We start from the raw sequence: 11648 nt of genomic DNA on the forward strand, positions 1-11648 counted from the left end.
CTTGTCACACGGAAAGGAAAGCTTTCTCTCAATGTGTTATCCAGAAGCCTCTGCAAGAGGCTGAGAGGAAATTTAGGGGCGTAGTACTTCTTGGTAGGGGGACCCCCTACCTCACATTCTAGAAACATGAAATAGAGTGACCTGATTTGGGCTAGGAGGGGGGCAGGCAGCTGAACCCTCCCATTCATAGGCTGTGTGTGTGCGCACACGCGTGCGTGCTGGGGAATACGGAAGGCAAGGTGAATCTGGCACGTACACTTCTGCTGCTTTGTTCTGAACTAGCAGGGCAAAGTAGCTGTAAACCCAGCTTCAGCGGCTAGTCTACTCAGGGCACTTGGGGCTGCTTTGAAGTATTATGTAGCAAGCAGAGCCTACTGGTGAACATGGCCTTAAGATTAACCCAACATTATGTTTCAACTATGTTAATATTAAAATATCATAGGGCAACATTTCCTATCAACTTCTTGTTTTGGGATCATGTAGGAATTTTTATTTTAAAAAAGGGGGTTATTACCAAATACAAAGAATAAAATAAAAATGCATTTATCTTCAACATATGAGTTTAATTAAATCTTGGAACATAATGATTTCTTGATTAGAATCGCACTGAAAGTTTCACCTACTGGGGAGCATTAAGGTTAAGTGGATGCCCTAACTAAGCACTTCAGTATCTTATTTAGATTTCTTTCAACTTGGAATCCTTTACGTTTATAATGCTTTTGGAGGGGAATAACACCTTGCCGTATATTTTACTATAAGTATCTTCTCAATCTTGGCTACCTCTAAATCAGGGGCGGGCAAAGTCTGGCCTGTAGGCCAGATTCGGTCAGCAACGGATTCCATTTTCCAGGCGCCCCTGCGCGTGTCTGGGGCTGGTCTCCATGAAGCCCCCAGCCGCAGCTGTACATGAAAGCTCAAGGCTGGGGCTGCCGTGGAGACCAGCCCCAGCCACGCTGGCAGGAAATATGGCAGGGCAGGGCAGGGCCCTGCTCTGCAGCCGCTGGGATCTTGCGGCAGGAAAAGCTTGCTCCAGGGCAAGGGCAGAGCCATGATCTACAGCCTGCATAGTCCAGGCAGGGGCGCACAGGCAGGGGATCGCAGCTCTGCCCCTGCTCCAGACCAGACTGTCACCACTGCAAGGAGCTGGTGAAGCTGTGTTTTGTAGCCTGCACACTCCAGGCAGGGACGCACAGGCAGTAGACTGCTGTCACTGCTGCCGCAATGGTCCTCCATGAGCGGGACAAGCTCCCTGAAGCAGGCGCTCCGGGGCATCGTGTCTGACCTTAGGGGGACGAAGGCGTTCAGGGGGCTCGGGCCGCCCCGCTTCCTCCTGAGAGGGCAAGTGGCAGTAGGCCCGAGGGACCCCGGGTTGCCTGCGAGACACCCCAGCTGTGCCCGGCGGTGGCAGGGACCGGACGGCCAGCGCCACCGGCCCCACGCGCACCGCACGGGCGATTGACCTTCAAGCGACGCTCAGACAGGCGTAGCCCCGGGAGGAACCCGGGGCTGCAAGTGCGTTCGACGTGTCGATGATCAATGTGTCCTGCAATTCACATTAATTCTCACAGCTAGCTGCGTTCTTCATTGACGCACAAGCGAGTGATCCACCGCTAAGAGTTGTCACTTTTTTTGCACAGGCTTTTTTCCATGGTTGCCACCTCGCCCCGTGGCAGAAGCCATACCAGAGGGAGGGCAGGCTCCTGGGTCTGCGCGAAGTCGGGACGGGGTCCCCGAGCCGGCCTTCCTCCCCTGCCACAGCAACCCGGCAGGGGTCGTAGGAAAGGAGGCACTCCTGCCCAGCCGGGGGCCCTGACTTCCCTTGGCGATGAACACAGAAGAGAGGTTTAACCCGTGGGAGGGCCATGGCCGCAAAGGAGAGCCCTCTGCTGTGGGGTTGGTCCAGGCACTTGGCTCAGGGGGGCACGGCTGGGTGTGCCGCGGCTCCGGTGGCTCTGCAGTGCTCCCACACCTGGGACTGTGTGCCTCTTCCGCTCCCCTTGGCGGCACCTCGCCCCGCCCAGGGGTGCGGTGGGGGTGAGGGAGTCACAGCCCACGGGCAATGGCCTTTCGGGCCCCTCTGTGGAGAGGGAGGCAGGGTGACCCCTCTTCATCCAGGGGGCCATGCGGGCAGGGAGCACCGAGGGCACGGGCACGTCCACACATGCCCTCCCTCCCTTGGCAGACCTCCCATGGCTGCCCGCGCGGACCCCTTGGGATGCCCGAGTCTTTGAACCTTTGGCCACCCACCCGCCGCCCGCCTGCCCCACAGAGCGGGGCGAGGCGAGGGGACAGAGCGCTAGGTATCTGGTAACCTGGGGGTGAGGGAAATGGTTCCGAACTCCAGGTGGTCCCAACCCCCACTTCCGGACGCTGCCTTGCCCCCCGCGGACAGGAGAGCGAGGGACAGGCGCCGGAGGGGGATGTGGAGCTGAGCCCTGCACCCTCCAGCCGGCTCCGCGAACCCACGAGGGGGGAGAAGCATCTGCTAAGGGCCCTCTCTGACATGACTGCAGTTGCCACATCCATCGGTAGAGAGGAAAAGAAAAGTTGTGGGGAGAGGTAACCACCTTGCCTGAACACCGGCAGGGGTTCTGCCGGCCCACAAAAGGCCCTACCCCAAAGAGGGTTTGCCACATCGATCAGAGAAAGGAGTGCAGGAGCGGCGTCTGGGGCACAGCCTGGGCCCATGGCCCGAGGGGGTCGGGCCAGGCGGGAGAACCGGACTCGGACCGGGAGCTCACGCGCCAAAGTGTTTGCCATCCCCCTCTCGGCAGAGGGGCACACAACTGGGGTTTGGCCCTTGGGTGCAGCACGACTCTGCCCCGGAGGCTTCTCTGACAGCCCTTCCGGAACCAAATATGGGCATTTAGGGTCCTGAAAACCGTGTTCCTGAAAATCTTCGTGAACATTTCCTAAGAGTTTTGTGAATGTGGCACCCGGCCCCACCACCGGGGTGAGTCACCAAAAGCATCCGCCTGCCTGGATCGAACGGTCAGGCAATGCACTCACAGTGACCCCTTATGGACTTCCGGGCCACGCCGGGGGGCCCAGATCAACTGCTTGCAACACAGGAGAGTGGGCCAGGTGAAATTTTTCAAAGTCCCACAGCAGACACCAGGTAAACCCGGTTCTCCTGCAGGAGAACCCCGCCACTCCCACAGAAGCCCCTGGCCACCCCGGCCCTCTGGCGGGTCACCAGGACGAAGCCGGAACTGCAGCCGGGCTCCAGGAACTCTCGCCCGGCCAGGCCCTTCGGATCGGTCCCCTTCCGGACCTCCGGGTTGACATGGCCTTGTGGAGGGCTGCCCGGGTCCCTGCCGCCCAGGCCCGGGTCAACCACTCCTCAAAGGGGTTGCTAGGCTCCGACCCCAGGGCCCCGCATACCTGCTGGGACCCTTCGAGATAGCCCCGGCCCTCGGGCAGGTCACCGGGGCAAAGCTGGAATTGTGGCTGGGCTCCTGAAACTCTCGCCCGGCATGGCCTGCCGGATAGGTTCCTTTCTGGACCTCCAGGTTGACATGGCCTCGTAGAGGCTGCCTGGGCCCTGGCTGCCTGAGCCCATGTCAGCCGCCCCTCAGAGGGGTCACTGGACGCTGACCCCAGGGCCCCGCGTTCCTGCCGGGACCCTTCGAGATGGCCCCGGCCTGCCTGGCCCTCCACTCCTTGCAGCAGTGACAGCCTGGTCTGGAGCAGAGGCAGAGCCACAATCCCCTGCTTGCACACCCCTGCCTGGAGCATGTAGGCTGCAGATCACGGCTCTTCCCTGGCTCTGAAGCAAGCTGCCCCCATTGCAAGATCCCAGCAGCTCCAGAGCAGCCCCCTGCCCTGGTCTGCTGCACCCTCCGCCAACATGGCTGGGGCTGGTCTCCATGTGAGCTGTGGCTCAGGTCTCCATGGAGACTGGCCCCAGACATGCAGGCAAGGGCTGCTGGGAAATGGAGTCTGGCTGCTGGAAAGATTGGCCATTTTTGGTCATTTAGAACAGGGGTGATTGGCCCACCCCTCCTCTAAATGTTACTTTCAGCTGTGGATATTTTCATGTATAATGTATTAAGCAAGCTTGGGGTTGAAAGGGCAAGATTTTATGGTGTGAGGAGAGGTGACCTCTTGGAAAAAACAAACAAAAACTTTACTTTTCTGGGTGTAGACTTTGAGAGGGTTTTTTTTCCAGTCCATAAAATTAGACCCAAAACCCTTAAATGATCCCATTCCCATTCTAAATGCCCATTAAGACATCACTTGACTAAAAAATGGGGAAAAAAAAGGCAGACATCACTTGAAATATTCAGGTTGGTTGGTCCCAGATGAAGAAAGAATTTCAGTTAGGGATGAGAGGGAGTGGAGTTATGATGTTTAAATCTTCAAAAAGTCATGGCAGTGTCTGCATTGTTAAGTATCCAAGCTAATACCTACACAGACAACTTTCTTTGTAGAAAGGTTTCAATGCAGGTTTCTGGACCAGAACTCCCCTCTATTCCAGATATTTCCTGCTGGATTAGACTGTGCAAACTGCTGGAATCTGGTAGAATACATGCAGATTATCAGTATTGCTCTATCATAAGAAAAGTCTTACCTGGCATAAAGCAACATAATCAACCTCTCTGCCAACTGTTTTACCTCTTTCCTTGCCATATGTAGAACAGAAGGGGTCATGACAACACAGCATACTTTCATGCTGTTAATTCTCAAATGAGTTATTGCCCTGTAGGGAATGCAGCCAACTGGCATGAGTTAGAGTAGTCCCTAAGTTCTTCCATGCCAAAGGGATTTCAGCATGGGAGAAAACCTGGGCTTCTGAATTGAAGTCATTATGCTTATACATGATTTTTAAAATCTCTGTTGCAGTTGTCATTCCTTCTGTGAAGCTTCTATCGCCAGAACATGTTTTTACCCCTCTGTGAAACAAAAGGGATGTCAAAATACAACTTGGGTCAAAGTTACAAATTTAAATTGAGGAAGTCAGCAGAAGTATTATGGGTCTAATAAATGTTGTTATTATGACGTTGTATACATGGCACATATCAATTTAAGAGCAGAAAATACAAGGGTCTGCATACCTATGGATTTGTAAAATGTAAGATATATAGATGAGTAATATGGGTCAGTAAATGATATAAGAATGGAACTTTTTCTATTCCCTTACTTCTCGAACATTTAAATTCCTAAATGTTAATTAGGCAGGCAAGGTTCTTTGAGTAGATGCGATAAAAGATATCACATCTACTCAAAAAACTTCGCCTGCCTATGTCCTTAGGCTACAAGCAAAAACCCAGCTAAATGTTAATACACTTTTCTGTTTTAAAATCCAATCAATGGGCACCAGTAAGTGAGTTGTAGGATTAGAATCCAGAGCCCACACCTTCAGGGAGTATCATAGCTCCACTTCCACCGAGTTTCAGAAATTTGTCAAAACAAAGCACCTGGCTGGTCTTGAGATTTTTCCAGGTAAAGTAGTCTGTCAGGCTTCTGTTTATTTGAACAGGCAGAAACAAACCTCCATTTACATATATCCCAGGCTACAAGCAGCAGCACAGAAGTATTATTGCCAGCACAACCTTCCATTGTCCACCTAACCTACATTTAATATAACTGTACTACCCCCACAGGCAAAAAACACAGTCAGAAGTCAATGACCTAAGTATGAACATTAAGAAGCACTGATGTAGGCACCGGGTTAATGAGAAATAGTTTTTTATTGGAATGGTGTCGCTCAAACATGGAATCAGGACTCTACCCACAGCACCAAGTGCCAATTAAAAGCAGAGAGTATGTCTGCATGCTTCAACACTAATTTTCAATAGTTCTAGCAAACACACCAAGACTTGGATCTGAAAGTGAGAAACTAAGTCAAGGAAAAGATCAGGAAACTTATGGTAAAATCTTATAGAAACACATCTCTGATCAGAATGGGGCGTATAATTTGAATGGCATACCTACCTTACTGTTGTGTGTTTTATAAGTGCAAGCTGTTTTGAATGGGGTACAGTGTTTTGGGCAAACAGAACAGTATTATACTTTTGTACTACACACACAAAAATCAATTCTGCTTAATTTTGGAGTCCAAGCACTGCAGTGGCATGAGAACCTATCTTTTACTATAACCAATAACAGTCAAAACTTATGCATAATAGACTATTAGTCACTTGAGTGTTCTCAACAGGGAGCAATTTTCATCCACAATGCAGAAGACAGCACTGGCTAAGAAAAAGAGGATAGGCTTTTTCTAACTGCTGATTTGCTCTGACACCAGAGAGAGGCATCACCCAGCCTAACATAGCTGATGAGTGACAACACACAGGATATTTATCCATGCACAGCCCCTCCTTTATATAGCAAGTGAACACATAACCATCTTACAGCCTGCCATAGTTAATGGCCAAATGACTATACTGGGTACTCAGCCATACCCATGGTGCTTCTGTCTTTGCATAGGTGCAGTGATCATCAGTTTAATGGTTCCAACACGGATCAAGGCAGCTAGGGAAGGCAATCTTTAAAATGGTCCAGGAAAACTACCTAAGTTTGGGTGGTTTGACAATCTAACTCCAGCAGTTTGATGGAAATTTTCCGTAGGACATTGAACTCCTCTGAATATGTATACATTTGGAAGCAACCTCTACTGGTAAGAGCACAGAAGGGAAAGTCGCAAGTTCGAAGCTCTATTTATAGAGCTGCCATTCCCTCACTGTGCTAGAAAAGAAAAATAACTCGGATGCAAATCTTGAGAAGTAGCTAGGAATTTGGTTGTTCATTTTAGTAGCAAGAGTTCTGATCTTCAAAAAGTGCTGAGCACTCACAACTCTAAATAAAGCTAACAGGATTTACAAGTCATCAGTATATGGGAAAAGAAAAAGGGCCAAAATGTCTCAAATAGGGATGCTCGAAAACATGAGGCACCCAATTATTTCATCGCCTTCTCAAAAGCAACCTGTCTCTTGGCACCTTAGTTCTCTTATCTACAACATTACAGAAAATATTCATAAAGCTCACCAGGGTGCAGCAAGACTTTATTTGTTAATATTAAAACAATGACACAACTTGTTCTAACAGTTAAGGCCAGCTAGGAGTTTGCAGTTGGGAGATCTGTGTTCTATCTTCAGTTATGCCACTGACTTGCAACTCTTGGCTAAATCACTTCTCTCCTCTGCACTTGTTTCTGTTCGTACCTCTGCCTGTTCTGCCCATGTAGATGAGAACTTCAGGACAAAGACTGTAATGCACCCAGCAAAATGGAGCCTTGCTCTCTTCTGGGGTCTCTATGATACTATAACACAAACAACAATAATGATATTTATCCCTTCTTTATAAACTACTTTGTAATCATAAATGAAAAGCAGCATAGAATATCCAGATACATTCCAAGTGCTCTGCTTTCCTGAGTCAATGATGTAGAAGTGCAAAGTATGCTTATTCTTACACATAGGCCTGTAACCTGTCACATTTTACTAATATTATCGTAAGGAAAAAGAATCTCAATCTTTGTCTTGACTGTATGAATCAATTTGTATTGTATCAAGAGAAAACACCAAAAACCCTGCTTACTGAATCTTCTTTCCACATGGTAGGCAAACTTTAAGAGCTTTAATTCCATGTAAGCACTTTTACCTCATAAAAGACTGACCAGTCTCCTTTTATGAAAACGGTTAAATAAACCAACCAAAAACTATGATTTAGTGTCAGTTGTTATTATATATCATTTCTGAAAACAAAATGCTGTAATACATGCGTCACAGGAAGCTTCTGACTGTCACTAATCTCCAAGACAGCAACTTCTTTCTCTTCTCTGTTTCATCTGTTTGAAAGTAACTCTGAATCCACTATGGTTTTTTTGCTCCACAACAGCAGTAGAAAGTCCAAGGTTTTCCATCTGCCATAAACATATATCCAGTAATGCTCAAAGCAGTTGCCGTCATTCACTTTCAAAATCCCTCATGTTCTGGATAAATGGTCCTGAAGGTCAAGTTGATCCGTGCTTCCCTAGCATGATATTCCTTAGGCACCCGATGCTGGAAGTGACATTATGACCAAAAAAAGGGGTGGGGTTTCATAATTAAATAATAATTTAATATGCAAATACAACACATTTTTATACCCATTTTCTAAGAGGGAGATATTTTTCATATAGGAAAATGACCAACTCTTGACTGTTCTAGGCTCATTAAATATTTTTTCAGCATTTTTAGCAGTCTCCTCAGATGCACTAATGCTTGCGTATGAGATTAGCCAATTCCTGTAGGTCACTTAGAAATGCAATGAAATTTAGGTGATGAATTTTTCTGGGATGCCTTGATCATGGGATGGCAGGCACTATTAATGCATGGTAAAATATTACATTATTGCACAGCAAGCCTCTCCCAATACTTCTGCCTAAAATTCATGTCTCTGATGCTCTGTGGAAACCCAGCAAACTCTACCACAACCAAAGAAAGGCCTATTCATGTCATTCAGGTTTTCTTACCTGCCAGTCTTCCTGAGTTGCTCCCTCCATCATCAGTAAAGTGCCATGATCCAGTGGAATCCGTATTCTTTCCACATACGTATAATCTCCACTCTCTTCCTAAAAGACGGACAAAAGGGTGCACACATATATGAATGGGAAACACTGTGCTGGGGCTTCCGTGTCTAAGCTTAAAACACATTTCACCAGTAAAATGTCAGCAAGGCCTTGACTTTTGATCTGAAGAGGCTTCTGTACTGTGCAATGTTTCACAAAGGTTCATAGATTTGCTACATTTTAAGAACAGCAGGAACTATTGCGATTCCTCACTGTGACTTCCTGAAAAACACAGGCCACACAACAACCAGCTGTCTCTGCATCAAACCCAGAGCTCCTAGCTAAGCTACAGCCCCATTTTTAGAAAGATATCCAATCTTGTTTTATACACTCAACATCAAAGAATCCACCATGTGTCCAACAGTTAGTAAGACTCCTCCTGTTGCCTTAATTCTACTTTCAATTTGGCTAGTTTCAGCTTCCAGCCATTATACAATCCAGTAGGATTTGCGCTCTTTCCACATCAGCATGATCTCACTGGTAGCCTTCTGCTACTGGAAATCTTTTTCCATTGTTGGTACCTGCAGACCACAATCAAGTAACATTTAACCTTCTCTTTGGTAAATTTAAAAGGTGGAGCCTCTTTGGTCTCAAATTTGTAAGGTTGGTTTTTCAGATCACAAACCATTTATGGAAATTTTCCCTATGCCTTCAAATTCATCATATGCTTTAAAAAAAAAGCGGGGGGGGAGTGGAAATACTAGAACTGGATACAATATTCCAGAAGTGGTTTCATTAATGTCATACCCAATGGTAACAACACCTCTCTACTTCTACACAGCATTTTCCTGCTTCATAATATCCTACTTATCTGTCTAAAGAATCCATTTGTCCTAGTAACTAGTAGGGGGTACTGAGAATTCACCTTCACTTGGTTACCCACTCTGACCTTCAAAATTCATTTTGAGTGGCTGCTTTCCAAAACATAGTCCCTTATCCTGTAAGCATGACCTATGCTCTTGGTTCCTAGATATATGACATCATTAAAATACAAGTTGTTCAAGTAAGCCCAGTTTACCACTCCACCCATATGTAGAACTTTGTAGAGTTTTGTAGAACCAACCAAAGTGCCTACGTCATCTGTAACCTTATAACAGCCTTTTTATTTGTTTCCCCCCCCCAAATCATAGACAAGGATATTGAATAGCACAGAGCTAAGAACAAATCCCTGTTGAATCCTGGTAGGAATACCATCAGTACAGGAGGATCCCTCATTTACTATTCATTTTGAGATCTGCCAGTTAACGGTTTTTAACTCATGTAGTACGTGCTACACTGATTTTCTATACAGGGTTTATTATTTCTTCAATTAGGATATTAGACAGTACAAAGTCAAGTATCTTACTGGAGTCTATTATGCAAGACAGTTATTCTTATCAACCAAGGTAGTCTCATCATAAACTCATTATCAAGATTGACAATGCTTTTCCATAAAATCATGTAGACACTGACAGGTATTAATTCTGCTGTAATTCCTTAAGTAGCGTGAACTGACAAAAGACTTAAACAACTGGAGAGGCTGGAGGGGAGGGCGGATGGGGGAGAGGAGGGAGAAGTGGAGATGGTTAAAGACCTTATTGCAGTACAGCTGACCCTAGTATAACTTGTCTGTCTGGTCATAGTCTCTCACAAGTGAAGCTTGACTGTGATCATTTATGGTGTTTCATTCTAGGGTAAGTTATTGCTGGTTAGGAATGGGGACTGAGGAAACAGATACACCTGTTGAGGAAACAGATACAGATGATACCATTCAACACCAATTCACAGTGTTGAGTGGTAAACTCCAACCCTCAGCTTAAAATGGTGAAACAGTACATCTGCCCATGTCCTTTACTAACTGTGTCCTTTATCAGCCTTTCCATGATTTTACCTGGGTTCAGTGTTAGGCTAAACTGATGTAACGTTAACTAGGTTTTCCTGTGTACCCTTTTAAAATACTGGACCAACATTTAATTTCTTCCCTGTCTTCTGAGATCACATTATTTCAAGATTTTTCTTGTTAAAGAGCAGCATCAATAGCTATAAAAAGAAGCTCTTAATCAAATCTTCCAGAATCATGTGTATCTGGTCCTGCAGATCTGAAAATATTTAGCTTGAGCAGCTGCTGTTTAACATCCTAACTTATTGTTGGAACAGAAATGATTTTATTATTACTGTAAACTGTGAATATGAAATCCAGCTTCTTTCCAAACAAAGACCAGAAATATTTATTTGGGCTCTTTTGAAATGTTATTGCCAATTGGGCCATCCATGCCTGGTAAGGGCTCTCCACCCCGAATTGAGCTGCCGAGGGAGATGTCAAGTAGAAATTCAAGTACTGAATATCTGCAGTATTAAAAGAAATCCTGAACATTACTAATAAAGAGGATACACTTAGGTCAATGTTTATATCTAATCTTGAGAAACCTGAAAATGAAATCTTTTATAATTAAGTGTCTGCCTTGCAAAAATATGCACCATTTGTTAGCATACAGTCAAGTCCCAAGGATGGGTTAGGAGCATATGGGTTTGCCATTGGGTCTCTTTGGGATGCATGCAATGAATTGGTAACTGGAAGTCTTTCCAAAAGACAGCTTGTATGCACACCCATTTGTCATGTTAGGGTCATTTCTAAGGGCAGAGCTGCCGGCTTTTTGTCCCCAAGCAGATTGGGTAGAGCAGAATAGACTAAGCAAGAGAAGTCGCTGAATCAGTTATTCGTTCACAGAAACGATACAATATGTACAGTGATGGCAAACAGCTGAGGAAAGAAAATGTAGTTCAGGTTTTAAACTTCTAAACCTTGACAATGTCCCTGTAAAGCACAGCCACAGATCTTAAGACAGATTCTGAATGCATGCTTCAAATTGTTTTTCTCCCATCTCATTAATTTATTTGAAAAGAGAGACAGTGCCTCTTACCCCCCTTTTTATATAATGATTATAAGCACACCCCTAAAATCTCACTCATTGCAGTTGGCCTGGAGGGAACTGGGAGGAAGCGGTGCTAAAATATTCCAGGCCCAGCTCAGGAGATGGCAATTACTCCAGAGTGAACTGAACAAAGGCTGTTACTTGCAGAGCAGAATGTGTCATATAAGTGTGCATCAGGGAAA

At 46.2% G+C, this 11648-nt stretch overlaps 1 protein-coding gene and 1 non-coding gene across 6 annotated transcripts in view; both read right to left on the reverse strand.

The window, feature by feature from the left end:
* Nucleotides 1–1467: 1467 nt before the first annotated feature.
* Nucleotides 1468–1619, reverse strand: LOC112551051. The gene has a single exon (XR_003095175.1). It is a non-coding gene; the product is annotated as a 5.8S ribosomal RNA (ribosomal RNA).
* Nucleotides 1620–5674: 4055 nt separating this feature from the next.
* ALKBH3 (alkB homolog 3, alpha-ketoglutaratedependent dioxygenase) overlaps nt 5675–11648 on the reverse strand; it is a 39960-nt gene continuing 33986 nt past the window's right edge. For all 5 annotated transcript variants that reach the window (XM_025209869.1, XM_006028436.3, XM_006028434.3 and 2 more), the window contains exons 9-10: nt 8459–8557; nt 5675–8006 (exon numbers count right to left, since the gene is read on the reverse strand). In XM_025209869.1, coding sequence (XP_025065654.1) covers nt 7920–8006; nt 8459–8557 — 186 coding nt within the window. In that variant the 3' untranslated portion in view covers nt 5675–7919. The remainder of the gene's footprint in view (nt 8007–8458; nt 8558–11648) is intronic.

The sequence above is a fragment of the Alligator sinensis genome, unplaced genomic scaffold, assembly GCF_000455745.1.
Source record: "Alligator sinensis unplaced genomic scaffold, ASM45574v1 scaffold441_1, whole genome shotgun sequence".
NCBI classification, from domain to species: domain Eukaryota; kingdom Metazoa; phylum Chordata; order Crocodylia; family Alligatoridae; genus Alligator; species Alligator sinensis.